General features: G+C 44.4%; 1 protein-coding gene across 1 annotated transcript in view; it reads right to left on the bottom strand.

Moving 5' to 3' along the window:
* USH2A (usherin) overlaps positions 1-18,506 on the bottom strand; it is a 562,110-nt gene that overhangs the window by 504,521 nt on the left and 39,083 nt on the right. Inside the window, exons 4-7 of the mRNA XM_074949260.1 lie at positions 14,731-14,866; positions 13,399-13,462; positions 10,014-10,308; positions 8,305-8,489 (exon numbers count right to left, since the gene is read on the bottom strand). Of these exons, the coding sequence (XP_074805361.1) occupies positions 8,305-8,489; positions 10,014-10,308; positions 13,399-13,462; positions 14,731-14,866 (680 nt within the window). The remainder of the gene's footprint in view (positions 1-8,304; positions 8,490-10,013; positions 10,309-13,398; positions 13,463-14,730; positions 14,867-18,506) is intronic.

Raw genomic sequence — 18,506 nt, 5'->3', positions numbered from 1 at the left:
ATCCAGTTACTCCACCTCAGAGGACTGCCCAAGCAACAGAAAGCTGGCATTCAATAAGTTTTGAAGTGCAGTGTGGCCTTGTCCTTCCATCCTCCCCTCCTCCAGCACCCCACCCGGGGCTTCCCTCCTCCCCCACCCCTCCCAGGCTACCTTAGCAGTTATCCCCAAATTTGTGTGATGAATTAATAAAGAATGCATAAATTTGAAAAAACAATGACTTTATTGCCTCTGCAAGCGGTGATCGAAGGGGGGAGGGCAGTTGGCTTACAGGAAAGTAGAGTGAACCAAGGGGGCAGGTTTTCATCAAGGAGAAATAAACAGAACTTTCACACCATAGCCTGGCCAGTCATGAAACGGGTTTTCAAAGCTTCTCTGATGCACAGCATGCCCTGCTGTGCTCTTCTAACCACCCTGTGTCTGGCTGCGCGTAATCAGCGGCCAGGCGATTTGCCTCAACCTCCCACCCCACCATAAACGTCTCCCCCTTACTCTCACAGATATTGTGAAGCACACAGCAAGCAGTAATAACAATGGGAATACTGGTTTTGCTGAGGTCAAACTGAGGCAGTAAACTGGGCCAGTGCGCTTTTAAAGTCCAAATGCACATTCTACCACCATTCTGCACTTGCTCAGCCTACAGCTGAACAGCTCCTGACTACTGTCCAGGTTGCCTGTGTACGGCTTCATGAGCCATGGCATTAAGGGGCAGACTGGGTCCCAACAGCTAACTATAGACATTTCAACATCCCAACGGTTATTTTCTGGTCTGGAAAGTAAGTCCCTTGCTGCAGCCGTTCCCACAGACCAGAGTTCCTAAAGATGTGAGCATCATGTACCTTTCCCGGTCATCCCATGTTGGTGAAATGTTCCTTGTGATCCATCAGTGCTTGCAGCACCATTGAAAAGTACCCCTTGCAGTTTATGTACTCTCTGCCTTGGTGGTCCAGTCCCAAGATAGGGATATGCGTTCCGTCTATCGCCCCATCACAGTTAGGGAATCCCATTGCAGCAAAGCCACCCACTATGACCTGCACATTTCACAGAGTTACTGCCCTTGATAGCAGCAGGTCAGTGATCGCGTTGGCTACTTGGATCACAGCAGCCCCCACAGTAGATTTGCCCACTCCAAATTGATTCCCGACTGACCGGTAGCTGTCTGGCGTTGCAAGCTTCCAGAGGGTTATTGCCACTCGCTTGTGAACTGTGAGGGCTGCTCTCATCTGGGTATTCTTGTGCTTCAGGGCAGGGGGAAGCAAGTCACAAAGTTCCATGGAAGTGCCCTTACGCATGCGAAAGTTTCACAGCCATTGGGAATCGTCCCAGACCTGCAACACTATGCGGTCCCACCAGTCTGTGCTTGTTTCCTTGGCCCAGAATCGGCGTTCCACTGCATGAACCTGCCCCACTGCCACCAGGATGGCCAAATTGCCGGGGTCCGTACTTTGAGAGAAGTCTGTATCCATGTCCTCATCACTCTCCTCACTGCGCTTCCATCAGCTACTCGCCTGCTTTTGCAGGTTCCAGTTCTGGTTCTGCATATACTGCTGGATAATACACACGGTGTTCAGAACGGTCACAACTGCCACGGTGATCTGAGCAGGCTCCATGCTTGCCGTGGTATGGCATGAGCAGGAGAGCAAAGTGGCAGCGGAAGCAGCGGGTGGATGACGACGCTGAGAGCAATATGGCGCCCACACATAAAAAGGCGCAAAACGATTGTCAGCCGTTGCTTTCACCGAGGGAGGAGCAAGGGGTAGACTGGCAGCAGACGGTGCAGTATGACTACTAGCCATCGTTGTCATCTCCTGGGTGCTTGCCAGCAGACAGTGCAGTAAGACTGATAGCTGTCATCGTCTCCTGGGTGCTCGCAGTGCTGCTGGCTGGGAGAGCAGCCTGAGGCAGAATGGCCCCCTCAGGGACTGAACTCACAACCCTGAGTTTAGCAGATCAATGCTCAAACCACTGAGCTATTCCTCTGCCCATATTCCAGGCAGGACTGAAACTCCACTAGAAAAAAATTAAAGAAGAGAATGACCTGAGTCACTCCTATTTATGTCCAGGTGTCCCTGACAGACCTCACTGAGGTCTGCCAGGAGCAGCCATGTCTGCCCAGGCGCCCCGACCAACCTCACTGAGGCCGGCCATGAGTACCCAGGAGAAGACGAGGACAGTTACCAGTCGTAACGCACCATCTGCTGCCACAAGGCAATCAGCTGCTGCTGTGTAGCAATGCAGTCCCGCGTCTGCCAGCACCCAGTAGATGTACGGTGAGCTGAGCGGGCTCCATGCTTGCCATGGTATGGTGTCTGCATGGGTAACCCGGGAAAAGAGGCGTGAAATGATTGTCTGCCGTTGCTTTCATGGAGGGAGGGAGGGCCTGATGACATGTACCCAGAACCACCCACAATATTTTTTGCCCCATCAGGCATTGGGATCTCAACCCAGAATTCCAATGGGCGGCGGAGAATGCGGGAACTGTGGTATAGCTTCCCACAGTGCAATGCTCCGGAAGTCAACACTAGCCTCGGTACTGTGGACACACTCCACCGACTTTATGGTCTTAAGTGGGGACACACAGAATAGACTGTATAAAATCACTTTCTAAAAAATCGACTTCTATACATTCAACCTAATTTCGTAGTGTAGACATACCCTGAGAGCCCAGAGAAAGATGATCACACTTTAAAAGCCTCGGCAAGATGGCAAATGTGAAACAGCAAAAGCCTACAGCACCTGGTACTGTATTCCCAGATTATTTTCCAGCCAAGTACTAAACAGGCCTAACACTGACTCGCCTCTGAAATCAGGCAAGAGCTTGTGCATTATGACAGATATGGCTATAAGCAGAATTGGTTTACTTTTTAATTTGCACAAGGCAGTCAGTGAAACAGGGGACTGGCAATACATTTCTAAGACAGCATTTGTGTTCTTGCCTTTAAAGGCTGAAAGCATTAGAAAATGAATTTGTACCCTATTTCTTGAATGGTTTCTCACATCCACTATAATTCTAAAGAGCTGACTTTGGGTATGTCTACACTACGAAATTAGGTCGAATTTATAGAAGTCGGTTTTTTAGAAATCGGTTTTATATATTCGAGTGTGTGTGTCCCCACAGAAAATGCTCTAAGTGCATTAAGTGCATTAACTCGGAGGAGTGCTTCCACAGTACCGAGGCTAGAGGCAACTTCCGGAGTGTTGCACTGTGGGTAGCTATCCCACAGTTCCCGCAGTCTCCGCTGCCCATTGGAATTCTGGGTTGAGATCCCAATGCCTGATGGGGCTAAAACATTGTCGCGGGTGGTTCTGGGTACATATTGTCAGGCCCCCGTTCCCTCCCTCCCTCCGTGAAAGCAAGGGCAGACAATCGTTTCGCGCCTTTTTTCCTGAGTTACCTGTGCGGACGCCATACCACGGCAAGCATGGAGCCCGCTCAGCTCACTGTCACCGTATGTCTCCTGGGTGCTGGCAGACGTGGTACTGCATTGCTACACAGTAGCAGCAACCCATTGCCTTCTGGCAGCAGACGGTACAATACGACTGGTAGCCATCATCGTCATGTCCGAGGTGCTCCTGGCCATGTCGGCCAGGAGCGCCTGGGCAGATATGGGCGCAGGGACTAAATTTGGAGTGACTTGACCAGGTCATTCTCTTTAGTCCTGCAGTCAGTCCTATTGAACCATCTTATGGTGAGCAGGCAGGCGATACGGATTGCTAGCAGTCATACTGTACCATCTTCTGCCAGGCAGGCAAGAGATGAGGATGGCTAGCAGTCCTACTGCACCGTCTTCTGCCAAACAGCCATGAGATGTGGATGGCATGCAGTCCTTCTGCACCGTCTGCTGCCAGCCAAAGATGTAAAAGATAGATGGAGTGGATCAAAACAAGAAATAGACCAGATTTGTTTTGTACTCATTTGCTTCCCCGCCTCCCCCGACTAGGGGACTCATTCCTCTAGGTCACACTGCAGTCACTCACAGAGAAGGTGCAGCGAGGTAAATCTAGCCATGTATCAATCAGAGGCCAGGCTAACCTCCTTGTTCCAATAAGAACAATAACTTAGGCGCACCATTTCTTATTGGAACCCTCCGTGAAGTCCTGCCTGAAACACTCCTTGATGTAAAGCCACCCCCTTTGTTGATTTTAGCTCCCTGAAGCCAACCCTGTAAGCCGTGTCGTCAGTCGCCCCTCCCTCCGTCAGAGCAACGGCAGACAATCGTTCCGTGCCTTTTTTCTGTGCGGATGCCATACCAAGGCAAGCATGGAGGCTGCTCAGCTCACTTTGGCAATTAGGAGCACATTAAACACCACACGCATTATCCAGCAGTATATGCAGCACCAGAACCAGGCAGAGCGATACCGGGCGAGGAGGCGACATCAGCGCGGTCATGTGAGTGATCAGGACATGGACACAGATTTCTCTGAAAGCATGGGCCCTGCCAATGCATGCATCATGGTGCTAATGGGGCAGGTTCATGCTGTGGAACGCCGATTCTGGGCTCGGGAAACAAGCATAGACTGGTGGGACCGCATAGTGTTGCAGGTCTGGGACGATTCCCAGTGGCTGCGAAACTTTCGCATGCGTAAGGGCACTTTCATGGAACTTTGTGATTTACTTTCCCCTGCCATGAAGCGCAAGAATACCAAGATGAGAGCAGCCCTCACAGTTGAGAAGCGAGTGGCAATAGCCCTGTGGACGCTTGCAATGCCAGACAGCTACCGGTCAGTTGGGAATCAATTTGGAGTGGGCAAATCTACTGTTGGGGCTGCTGTGATGCAAGTAGCCCACGCAATCAAAGATCTGCTGATATCAAGGGTAGTGACCCTGGGAAATGTGCAGGTCATAGTGGATGGCTTTGCTGCAATGGGATTCCCTAACTGTGGTGGGGCCATAGACGGAACCCATATCCCTATCTTGGCACCAGAGCACCAAGCCGGCGAGTACATAAACCGCAAGGGGTACTTTTCAATACTGCTGCAAGCTCTGGTGGATCACAAGGGACGTTTCACCAACATCAACGTGGGATGGCCGGGAAAGGTACATGACGCTCGCATCTTCAGGAACTCTGGTCTGTTTCAAAAGCTTCAAGAAGGGACTTTATTCCCAGACCAGAAAATAACTGTTGGGGATGTTGAAATGCCTATAGTTATCCTTGGGGACCCAGCCTACCCCTTAATGCCATGGCTCATGAAGCCGTACACAGGCAGCCTGGACAGTAGTCAGGAGCTGTTCAACTACAGGCTGAGCAAGTGCAGAATGGTGGTAGAATGTGCATTTGGAAGGCACATTGGCGCAGTTTCCTGACTCGCTTAGACCTCAGCGAAACCAATATTCCCACTGTTATTACTGTTTGCTGTGTGCTCCACAATATCTGTGAGAGTAAGGGGGAGACGTTTATGGTGGAGTGGGAGGTTGAGGCAAATCGCCTGGTTGCTGGTTACACGCAGCCAGACACCAGGGCAGTTAGAAGAGCACAGGAGGGCGCGGTACGCATCAGAGAAGCTTTGAAAACTAGTTTCATGACTGGCCAGGCTACGGTGTGAAAGTTCTCTTTGTTTCTCCTTGATGAAACCTCCCGCCCCTTGGTTCATTCTACTTCCCTGTAAGCTAACCACCCTCCCCTCCTCCCTTCAATCACCGCTTGCAGAGGCAATAAAGTCATTGTTGCTTCACATTCATGCATTCTTTATTCATTCATCACACAAATAGGGGGATGACTACCAAGGTAGCCCAGGAGGGGTGGTTGAGGAGGGAAGGAAAATGCCATACAGCACTTTAAAAGTTTACAACTTTAAAATTTCTTGAATGCCAGCCTTCTGTTTTTTGGGCAATCCTCTGTGGTGGAGTGGCTGGTTGGCCGGAGGCCCCCCCACCGTGTTCTTGGGCGTCTGGGTGTGGAGGCTATGGAACTTGGGGAGGAGGACGGTTGGTTACACAGGGGCTGTAGTGGCAGTCTGTGCTCCAGCTGCCTTTGCTGCAGCTCAACCATACACTGGAGCATACTGGTTTGATCCTCCAGCAGCCTCAGCATTGAATCCTGCCTCCTCTCATCACGCTGCTGCCACATTTGAGCTTCAGCCCTGTCTTCAGCCTGCCACTTACTCTCTTCAGCCTGCCACTTACTCCTCCCGGTCATTCTGTGCTTTCCTGCACTCTGACATTATTTGCCTCCACACATTCGTCTGTGTTCTGTCAGTGTGGGAGGACAGCATGAGCTCAGAGAACATTTCATCACGAGTGCGTTTTTTTTTCTTTCTAATCTTCACTAGTCTCTGGGAAGGAGAAGATCCTGTGATCATTGAAACACATGCAGCTGGTAGAGAAAAAAAAGGGACAGCGGTATTTAAAAAGACACATTTTATAAAACAGTGGCTACACTCTTTCAGGGTAAACGTTGCTGTTAACATTAGATACATAGCACATGTGCTTTCGTTACAAGGTGGCATTTTGCCTCCCCCCACCGTGTGGCTACCCCCTCAACCCTCCCCCTCCCCGTGGTTAACAGCGGGGAACATTTCTGTTCAGCCATAGGCAAACAGCCCAGCAGGAATGGGCTCCTCTGAGTGTCCCCTGAAGAAAAGCACCCTATTTCAACCAGGTGACCATGAACGATATCTCACTCTCCTGAGGATAACACAGAGAGATAAAGAACGGATGTTGTTTGAATGCCAGCAAACATACACTGCAATGCTTTGTTGTACAATGATTCCCGAGTATGTGTTACTGGCCTGGAGTGGTAAAGTGTCCTACCATGGAGGACGCAATAAGGCTGCCCTCCCCAGAAACCTTTTGCAAAGGCTTTGGGAGTACATCCAGGAGAGCCGCGAATGCCAGGGCAAATTAATCCTTTCACATGCTTGCTTTTAAACCATGTATAGTATTTTAAAAGGTACACTCACCGGAGGTCCCTTCTCCGCCTGCCGGGTCCAGGAGGCAGCCTTGGGTGGGTTCGGGGGGTACTGGCTCCAGGTCCAGGGTGAGAAACAGTTCCTAGCTGTCGGGAAAACCGGTTTCTCCGCTTGCTTGCTGTGAGCTATCTACAACCTCATCGTCATCATCATCTTCTTCGTCCCCAAAATCTGCTTCCGTGTTGCCTCCATCTCCATTGAAGGAGTCAAACAACACGGCTGGGGTAGTGGTGGCTGAACCCCCTAAAATGGCATGCAGCTCATCATAGAAGCGACATGTTTGGGGCTCTGACCCGGAGCGGCCGTTCGCCCCTCTGGTTTTCTGGTAGGCTTGTCTCAGCTCCTTAAGTTTCACGCGACACTGCTTCAGATCCCTGTTATGGCCTCTGTCCTTCATGCCCTGGGAGATTTTGACAAAGGTTTTGGCATTTCGAAAACTGGAACGGAGTTCTGATAGCACGTATTCCTTTCCCCATACAGCGATCAGATCCCGTACCTCCCGTTCAGTCCATGCTGGAGCTCTTTTGCGATTCTGGGACTCCATCATGGTCACCTCTGCTGATGAGCTCTGCATGGTCACCTGCAGCTTGCCACGCTGGCCAAACAGGAAATGAGATTCAAAAGTTCGCTGTTCTTTTCCTGTCTACCTGGCCAGTGCATCTGAGTTGAGAGTGCTGTCCAGAGCGGTCACAATGGAGCACTCTGGGATAGCTCCCGGAGGCCAATACCGTCAAATTGTGTCCACAGTACCCCAAATTCGACCCTGCAAGGCCGATTTAAGTGCTAATCCACTTGTCAGGGGTGGAGTAAGGAAATCGACTTTAAGAGCCCTTTAAGTCGAAATAAAGGGCTTCATCGTGTGGACGGGTGCAGGTTTACATCGACTTAACGCTGCTAAATTCGACCTAAAGTCCTAGTGTAGACCAGGGCTTTGTCTCATCACTTTTGCCCTCGCTGATTTTTGTCCATCACTACAAAAGCATCTAATTTCCAACACAAGATCTGACACTCAGAAGTCATCTGTGATATTTTTTAGATTAACTGGATGCTCAAAATCAGTTAAACTAGCACCCTTCTCTATCCCTCTTATCAGTGCGTCTCAATTTCTTACTAAGTCCCATAAAATATGAATTACCAAATTTCAATATTCTAACTCATTTAGAACACGGAAATCAATTGTGTCAGGTGCTTGACTGTTTGAAATCTGATAAAAATGACAGGTGATCTTTTGGTGATCTCCAATGGAAAGGTTAAATTTGGGATCTTTTATGTACTCGGCAGCCCATAATAAATGAGCATATCAAATTTCAAGATTCTATCTCAATGGGAACATGGAAATGAACTGTGTCAGACACCAGTTAAAAGCATCTGTATGGTATAGATAATATCTATTCATACCTAGGAAGCTGGAGACAGTTGACAGAGTCTGGATTTTCTAGAGAGCCATTGTTATCCATTCCAAAAATACTGCAATATCTAGCAAAATACTGCCAATCTTCCCAGTTTAAATCATTTTTCTTTTTCCTTTGAATTCTCATTGCTTCCGGCTGTGGACTATAGAACTGAAGGATAATATAGAACACCTACAAATGAACAACAAAATACAGAACAGAAATTAGAATAGCTTGAGCTACATGCCAACATGAATACATATATTAAATAAATTTCTGTATCCACATGTAGTAATATAAAAAACATATTTCACAGCATTCACCATATTTGTGCATTTTGAATAAACAACAAATAGATGTCGCACATGAGAAATATCTAAGATATTTCTCCCCTTCTCCCAGACAGGTTTAAGTGTCAAAGTAAACTTCCTTGTTAAACCTGCTCTTTATACTGCTCCTTGGTAAGCGGTGGAATCATTCCATGACAATTGTTCTTCATTACTTTTTGAGATCTATTTGAAATTACTACCTCATTGTATGGCAAGTCCGTGCTCTGTGATATTACCAACATTTTGGCCACAAGAAAAAGGGATACTTATGTATTGCCAAACAGGTGGTGGATAGTTTTCTGGTTTTAAGACCACGCAATTTACCATTTCTCCCTGCCTTTGGCCTGGAACTACTTCAAATATCTGTGACATAGAAGGGATTTTCCTCCACCACACTGTTGTATGGGCATTTGTGATAAGCACTCCCACATGTAAACTCCGAATCAATTGAGTCTTAATATTTCACAGATATTTAAATTGGCTTTTAAATAGAGAACAGGTTCTTACAAACTATGCCAAAATCTATCCTCATATTCTTCTCTTCTCCTACCTCAAACATGCATACTCAATTGACAATAAACAAAAAAGCTAAAGAGAATAAGTTTTATAAACATTAGACCTTGGGCTTGATTCACCTCTGTACATACAAGGGGCACAAACTGATGCGCTTGCTCTCATGGAGGCAGTTTCAGCAGGGAGTCTATTCATCTCTAGGGCAGGCCACAGTAGGCTACTGCCCTTCAGCACTGGAGGGAAGCACCAAACTCCATGCAGGACTCCACAGAACCCAGGCTGGTGGAAATGCTAGCTGGCCTGTTTTTGTCCCCTCCAACAGCAGTCCGTCCCCTTTGTGGGCTTCACTAGCCAAGTTCAAGTCCCTGATGAAGCAGAGATTTCACATGGTTTTGTACTGTTGCACACCTTTGTGCAGACTATTTTACTGCACCTGTCGTCCAGTGCCCGAAGGCATGAAATGAGTCTCTTGTGTTTTAATAGAAATTACGGTTAAAAATTACAGCAGTGAAGCAACTTAAAAATGCATGTTTTGTTTATGAACGCAGGAGTTGTCATGCTGGAGCTGAACATTAGTTCATCTACTCCATTACGCTGTCTCTGACACTAGCCAAGATCTGACGCATCAGAGAAAAGCCAGAAACCAGAAACATAATGCACCTGCTCACTTTTTGCAACATTATGGGGAAGAGGAAATTTCTTCCAGGCCACCAAAGTGATAGCTCAAAGTAAGAGGTTTGAACTTGCTTAAAATTGAAATCTGGTGTACTTTAAGCCTCCTCCTAGCTTTCATTTAATAAACACCAGGGAGCATCAACTACATTCCATTCTCATGCCCCAATGACAGAAAAGAAAAAAATAGCCTTCTCATTACCTGATACTGTCCATTTTGTAAATCTATTGTGATAGTAACTCCACGGTCCAGATGCGCAGTGTTAATGAACAGGGATGAAATCCAGGAGGTCCCAATATCATTATCGTTGATATAGCACAGGGAATGGGCTTCTGGGTTCAGCCTCAGCACTCTGTCATTAGTTGTGTCATCTGCACCATTAGGGATGCAATACCTCTGCACCAAAGGGTGTACCCGGGGGTGACTGCCTGGGCAGCGGCATTCTGACTGGGTGTGCAGGTGAGGAAATTCCCCAGAGAATACCTCTGAAATGTCTCTGTCACAGCATAAAAATGTAAATAGGTACACGGGTAAAGGAACAGATGAGTGAAATTATGTGCATCTATGATTATAGATTAAATTTCAGCCCCAGCCTTCACCACCACCACCATACCCAGCCACACTAAATGTGATTAGAACACCACCATTAATAGTTCTCTTTTATTATATCATGCCTGACTCTGATCACTAACCTGAATACTTTCCTGAAAACACATTATAGCATTGATATTGTGTCTGTAGTAGCTGTATCAATAAATCCACTTGAGTGTTAGTACCTGAATTTTCTGAAAAACATCCAATTATGCAGAAAAATTTGCACCCTCAAATAACTGAGCGCAGAAAAAAGTGTTGATTGAGAATTTTGGCCTTGAATCAGGCCCTAGCTCTCAGGTAGGTTACCCAAAAGTTGAGGCACCCAAAATTAGTGGATAATTTTGAATATCTGAGTATTTAATCACCTGATATGCCAGCTATCATAGAATCAAAGAAGATTAGGGTTGGAAGAGACCACAGGAGGTCATCTAGTCCAACCCCCTGCTCAAAGCAGGACCAACCCCAACTAAATCATCCCAGCCAGGCCTTTGTTAAGCTGGGCCTTAAAAACCTCTAAGGATGGAGATTCCACCACCTCCCTAGGTAACCCATTCCAGTGCTTAACCACCTTCCTAGTGAAATAGTTTTTCCTAATATTCAACCTAGACCTCCCACGCTGTAACTTGAGACCATTGCTTCTTGTTCTGTCATCTGCCACCACTGAGAACAGCCTACCTCCATCCTCTTTGGAACCCCACTTCAACTAGTTGAAGGCTGCTATCAAATCCCCCCTCACTCTTCTCTTCTGAGGACTAAATAAGCCCAGTTCCCTCAGAGTCTACTCATAAGTCATGTGCCCCAGCCCCCTAATCAGTTTCGTTGCCTTCCACTGGACCTTCTCCAATTTGTCCACATCCTTTCTGTAGTGAGGGGCCCCAAACTGGACGCAATACTCCAGATGCGGCCTCACCAGTGCCAAACAGAGGGGAATAATCACTTCCCTCGATCTGCTGGCAATGCTCCTATTAATGCAGCCCAATATGCCGTTAGCCTTCTTGGCAACAAGGGCACACTGTTGACTCATATCCAGCTTCTCTTCCACAGGACTCCCCAGGTCCTTTTCTGCAGGACTGCCACTTAGCCAGTTGGTCCTCAGCCTGTAGCAGTGCATGGGATTCTTCCATCCTAAGTGCAGGACTCTGCACTTGTCCTTGTTGAACCTCATGGGATTTCTTTTGGCCCAATCCTCCAATTTGTCTAGGTCACTCTGGACCCTATCCCTACCCTCCTGTGTATCTACCCCCTCCCCAGCTTAGTGCCATCTGCGAACTTGCTAAGGGTGCAATACATCCCATCATCCAGATCATTAATGAAGATGTTGAACAAAACCAGCCCGAGGACTGATCCCTGGGGCACTCTGCTTGATACCAGCTGCCAACTAGACATTGAGCCGTTGATCACTATTCCTTGAGCCCGATGATCTAGCAAGCTTTCTAACCACCTTATAGTCCATTCATCCAATCCATACTACTTTAACTTGCTGGCAAGACTACTGTGGGAGACCGTATCAAAAGCTTTGCTAAAGTCAAGGTATATCACGTCCACCACAAGCTATCATCTGCACCTGCAGTTAATTCCGGGCATGGTATTTTGGGCTCATTTGTTTGTGGCCACTATACCCACAAAATTGAATGCTGGTTTAAGGACCTTTTAAAATCAGATAAACAGTTTAGAATATGATGTATTTGGCTGAATTACTCTAATTTTTATTTCATGGGAAACAGCAAGGATTTCCTTGAGAGAATATATAGCCAATGTGATTGTGACAGTGTAGGAATATGTCTGTATTGAATTATGAACTCATTTTCTATTATGCCTTGCACCCATGTCTATACTTGCCTAAGGGCAGCATATTGTATGTATTTCCAGCTGGCTGACCTTCCAAATAAGATGACTGATACCTCATTGCAGGATAATCACTGAAAAATCATCCAGACTGCAATCTGGGGCCATCGACTTTGACTGTGCCCCAACTGTTGGCTCACCCACATGGAGTAATGGACTTTCTACTGAGCGGCCTGCATGGAGGTGGAGCATACAAGATTGGAGGGTGGTTGAGAATTTCCCAGTGAAACACGTGACAGAGACAGAGGTCTCCTTCAGAGCTGAGTACTTCTCTGGACAAGGAGACAGATCATCCCCACATGCAAGGAGGACTTTCAGGAGAGTAAGAGCAGAAGGGTCTCTATCTAGCCTGGAATACTAACAAGCCTCAGACTAACAGAAGGGGCGAGATCAGACCAGGGGATTGTGCTCTAAGGATTTTTGTTTTCAAAGATCTGTAACACTTGAGGGCTTCAACAGCAAAATTTATGTAGTTAAGAAATTTTTTTGCTAAACCTGCATTCCTTATTACCTGCCACATTGTCCCCAAAGGAGTTCAATTAGAAGCCTGGAGTACCCACAGCCCCAGGTGGAGCTCTGGGGAGGGCATATCTGTCAGTGCTTAGAAAGTCTCATACACTGAGTTCAAGGTCTAGAATGGTTGAGTGGTGCCACATGTCCCAGGAAAGCATCTCAGACCAGCTGTCTGAGCCTGGGAGTGTACAGTCCCAGAGATGAAAAAGGGATTAAACTCTACCCTGACCCTGTTGGCTTGGGAGCACGTGAGACACAGCAATGGGGTCCACTCACCACAGACTGGGTACAGTGGGGTACTGGGCCAGGTTGCAACAATGACAACATATAAACAGGAAGGATATCACAGTATGACTATCTAGTATTAGAAGTCACTGTATATATTTTAAAAACATCTGAAAAGCACAACTGATATCTAACATTGCACCCATGACTGATCTCGCCTCAAAGCCTGTTTGATACGAACAGACCTGTTGAATCCATGCCCAGTAAACTATGACCACAAAAGGAACCATCTTTTAAGGAGAATATAAAAAAAAGCCCTGTATTTTTGGGAACAACTTTACCATTAGGTATTCTTCCTCTCTCTCATCATACTCCTAGGTTTTACCAAGAACAACAGTTTTAATTTTACCTGTTTGTAAGTGCCACTTGGTACAATCGAAAATCTTGCATTCTTCCAACAAATTGCTCTAAACCTATGAAAATATATTATAAATAAATAATCTAATTCCATCAACCAGAAGGCAACTCTGCACTGCATGAGAGCACCTTTATTCAGCACACAGTGATCTCTCTTGCACAATTACCTCCCCTGAATGAAACCATCTTGGATGTGGACAAAACTATAGAGGGCAGTGACTTAATTTTTTGATAAAAAGAATGATTTATAACAACTTTATAGGAACATTTTGTACCTCTCTCTTTTCTGATTAGAGAGGTGGCACAGGGACCGGCTCATTAGACAGAAGTAATGAGCCAGACTATGTGCCACCTCTAATTAGAGAAGAGATACAGTAGGTACAACTGTACCTATCAATTTATAAAATAAAGATAAAAGGTATTTAAGATATTCCTTTCCTTTATACAGTCATTAGGTTGATAGTATTCAAAAGTTAGAATGACAACAGAAGACATTTCCAGACATTTAAGAGTTTTAAAAAGTAGGATGGAAAATTACTTTTTTTGTTTGCCCAATAACAAAATAACTCTGTTTGAGACAGACACAGATATATTTGGGAGTTAGTTCCAAATTACAATATGTTCTGGATCAGTGGTACGTTTTTTGTCCACAGAGCCAATTCATCATCATACAGAATTGAAGAGAGCCACAAACTAACAGTACCCGGATTTTGCACTGTTCATATAACGATGTAGAATTTGTCTAATTCTGAATGTAAACTGATGTAGAGCTCTATAAATCATGATGTAGTCTGAAAGGAGGAACTGGTAGCAGTAGTAAGTTGTTATCTATGTGAACCAGCCATTAGTGAAGCCTGAGGAACCCCACACTTTGCAAGTGGCTTTCATGAATATTTGATATAAAGCAGAGGAATATTAGTTATCAGGAAACTTGAGCTCTCTTCCTAGCTCAGGAAATTTGTCTAGTTGCTACAAACAGTCCAAATAAGTACACAGATTTGGCATATTTATTCTGAAATGCAGTGGGATATACTTGCCATGTTAGATACCTGGTTTCTGGAACATGCTGAAAAATCTACCTGGCTGTGATAATCTCCATGGCTTGTTATGCCATCACCCAGGCACCTCTGTCTGGGTGCCAAGTTTCTGAGGAATGCCATTTTTTGTTGCATGAAGCCATGTGCCTAGCTTTATGTACCCTTTCAATATGCATTACATCACTGAATATTAGCTTGCAGAGCTACTTACCAGGGTTTTAGACACACATCAAGCATATATTACTTTGAATGCTCAGCATACAGTGCTAAAATACTGCAGAACTTACCACTGGAACTTTGCCCAATTTGCAGTGCACCGTCAGCAGCAAGATCTGCAATTCGTCCACCAAGTATTCTTGAATCAAAAGCAGTGTTGTCATCCTCCAAACCATCTACAAAGAAACTGATTTTGGTGTGGTGAACCTACACAGATACATATAAAGAGGCAAATAAAGGTTCATTACAAATAATCATTTTGAATTTTGTACTAATTGCATCTATTATTGATTAACCATTTTGAACTAAGTAAGGGAGTTTTTTACTTTCTTTATATCTTTTAAATCGCCTGGTCCATTTCCCATATTCACTAACTAATCTTCCCACTAGTAATCTAGGTAACAAAAATGTCAGATACATAGACTAGAAAAGTATCATAATGGTCAAACCAAGCAAAACGCTACAACGAATTAATATTAAGGGGTCTGTCTGGCTTGAACCAACACACAACCAAGCAAATGCAGAGTCAAGGTTATCACGCCATTCCCAATTTTACTTTAATGCTTAGGTATTTCTTCATTTTAAGATCAGGGCTTCACACACCATAATCCTATTAGTATTTTTCCTTGATGGGGAGGACATTTCAACACATCTTTCTCAGAGTACTGAGGGTATCCTTCCTTCACTGCACAGAACAGTAATTAAAATAATAATTACTACTTTTCACATTACATCCAAGGATCTTAAAGCACTTTACAAACATTAACTAATTATGTGACACGCTTGTGATATAGGTAGCATCCTCCTTTTAAAGATGCGTAAAGAGAGGCCCAGTGAACGTAAATGACTAGCCAATGGTCAAAACACAAAGTGGTATAGGTAGTACGTAGATTTCAAGAGTCCTTTGTGCTAACCATGAGAAAACCCTGAATTTAAAACTATGATTTTTTTTTATTTTTTACCATCTACAATTTAAAGTAAACAGAAGTTGTGTTAGGGTTGTATGGAAAAAATAGGTCTGACAAGAATACAAGAGCACAGAGATGCCTAATTGGGCATTCTTGGGGATCAAACCCAGACCCGAGCCAGAATCTGGTACACAGTTTAAAAGTTTACTTTATTGTAGGGCTGTCAATTAATTGCAGTTAACTCACGCAATTCACTCAAAAAATTAATCACGATTAAAAAAATTAACCATGATTAATCGCAGTTTTAATTGCACTGTTAAACAAGAGAATACCAATTGAAATTTATTAAATATTTTGGATGTTTTTCTACATTTTCATATATATCTTGTATTCTGTGTTGTAACTGAAATCAAAGTGTTTATTTTGGTTACAAATATTTGCACTGTAAAAATGATAAACCGAAGAAATAGTGTTTTTCAATTCACCTCATACAAGTACTGTAGTGTAATCTCTTTGTCCTGAAAGTGCAACTTACAAATGTAGATTTTTGTTATATAACTGCACTCAAAAACAAAACAATGTCAAACTTCAGAGCCTACAAGTCCACTCAGACCTACTTCTTGTTCAGCCAATCACTAAGACAAATAAGTTTGTTTACATTTACAGGAGATAATGCTGTCCTCTTCTTATTTACAATGTCACCAGAAAGTGAGAACAGGCATTTGCATGGCACTTTTGTAGCCAGCACTGCAAGGTATTTACATGCTAGATATGCTAAAGATTCATATGCCCCTTCATGCTTCAGCCACAATTCCAGAGGACATGCTTCCATACTGATGACGCTCATTAAAAAAATAATGCATTAATTAAATTTGTGACTCAACTCCTTGGGGGAGAATTGTATGTCCCCTGCTCTGTTTTACTCACATTCTGCCATATAGTTCATGTTATGGCAGTCTTGGATGATGACCCAGCACATGCTGTTGGTTTTAAGAACACTTTCACTGCAAAATTGACGAAATTCAAAGAAGGTACCAATGTGAGATTTGTAAAGATAGTTACAGCACTGGACCCAAGATTTAAGAATCTGAAGTGCCTTCCAAAATCTGAGAGGGAGGAGGTGTGGAGAATGCTTTTAGAAGTCTTAAAAGAGCAATACTCCAGTGTGGAAACTACAGAACCCAAACCACCAAAAAAGAAAATCAACCTTCTGCTGGTGGCATCTGACTCAGATGATGAAAATGAACATGCATCGGTCCACACTGCTTTGAATGGTTTTTGAGCAGAACCCATCATCAGAATGGATGTATGTCCCCTGGAATGGTGGTTGAAGCATAAAGGGACACGAGAATCTTTAGCGCATATGGCACGTGAATATCTTGCAACGCCGGCTCCAACAGTGCCATGAGAACGCCTGTTCTCACTTTCAGGTGACATTGTAAACAAGAAGTGGGCAGTATTATCTCCTGCAAATGTAAACAAACTTGTTGGTCTGAGAGACTGGCTGAACAAGAATTAGGACTGAGTGGACTTGCAAGCTCTAAAATTTTACATTGTTCTATATTTGAATGCAGTTATTTTGTACATGAAAGTTCAACTTTCACAATAAAGAGATTGTACTACAGTACTTGTATTGAAAAAGTGGAAAACATCCAAAAATATTTAAATAAATGGTATTCTATTATTGTTTAACAGTGCGATTAATCGCACGATTAATTGCTATCAATTTTTTTAATTGCACGATTAATCACGATTAATTTTTTAATTGCTTGACAGCCCTACTTTATTAATAAATGAAGCATTGCAAACAGTTCCCTTTAATTTATAGAGCTGAGTGAATAATTTGGAACAAATACTTTACTAGATTAATTTAGCCTTCTTTTTCTGTTCACGGAATATCTATGAGCAGATCACAATTTCCTCAATTAACTAACTTTTTGCCTTTTACTCCGAAGACTAATCACAAACAGTTTGCTGATAGTATACAATACTCAACATTCAGAACTCAAGCTGTGTTGCTTAATTGCAACTGGTTGTGTGTCATAGAGGCTTGCAACCTTTTCTTTTCTGAGGCACACAAAATTTTGCCAAGTTTTCAGTCCTAGAAAATTGAGATTTCTGTCAGATTTAGAGGCTGAGTGCAGAGTTTAAATTTAAAGTCTCTCTTACCACTTTCATACAAATTAATTGTGTGTGCATGAATAAAGTTACACGTAGGAATAAACGTTTGCATGACTGGAGCCCAATCCTTGTTGTAAAGTATATGGTTAGACACTGGTCTCCCTTGCTAGAGTGTCTCTGTGCCTGGGATATAGCAAAGTGTTTGGGGAAAGTTAGCCCTCTTGATGTGTCAAATAGTATCCCATAAAATATATGATAACATAAAATATACCAAATGCACTGATTTACTGTCATTTTTCTGTCATTACCATAGTGATTTTACATTAAGTGTATGCATGTGACTGTGGGGATTCACCAAGCATATGGTCAGTCCATTGTTTGGATCACTTCCTGGGCTATTTAAAAGTTGCTTACCACAAATAATCATGCATACAGGTTTGAAATGTGGGGCCAAATTTGGAGATGAGGTGGTGGCATCAGGCAGTCTGTTATGACTCCTTGATTCTCTGCCAGGCTCTGAGCACAAGTTAGGGCAGTCTGGGGGCTTCTCTAATTTGCACCATCTAATATGGACCACAAAGGACCATCCACCAGCTTAGTATAGCAAAGCAAGCACAATACATTCAAACAGGCCTTTGACATTCTTCCAACCCCTGATGTGCCCCTTTCATCAGTGGCTGCAAGGAGCGCTGGCTACACCTGCTCTGTACCCACTGGAGATTCCCCTACAATAGGGGATGTCCATGGAGACAGTCTTCACTCCAGGTAGTGATTTCTGCATGCATTCTTTTTCTTGCCAATTCATGTTAAATTTGAGT

This window comes from Natator depressus, chromosome 3 (assembly GCF_965152275.1).
Source record: "Natator depressus isolate rNatDep1 chromosome 3, rNatDep2.hap1, whole genome shotgun sequence".
Lineage (NCBI taxonomy): Eukaryota > Metazoa > Chordata > Testudines > Cheloniidae > Natator > Natator depressus.
Note: the sequence above shows the minus strand (reverse complement) of the source record. Positions and strands in the feature narration are given on the sequence as shown.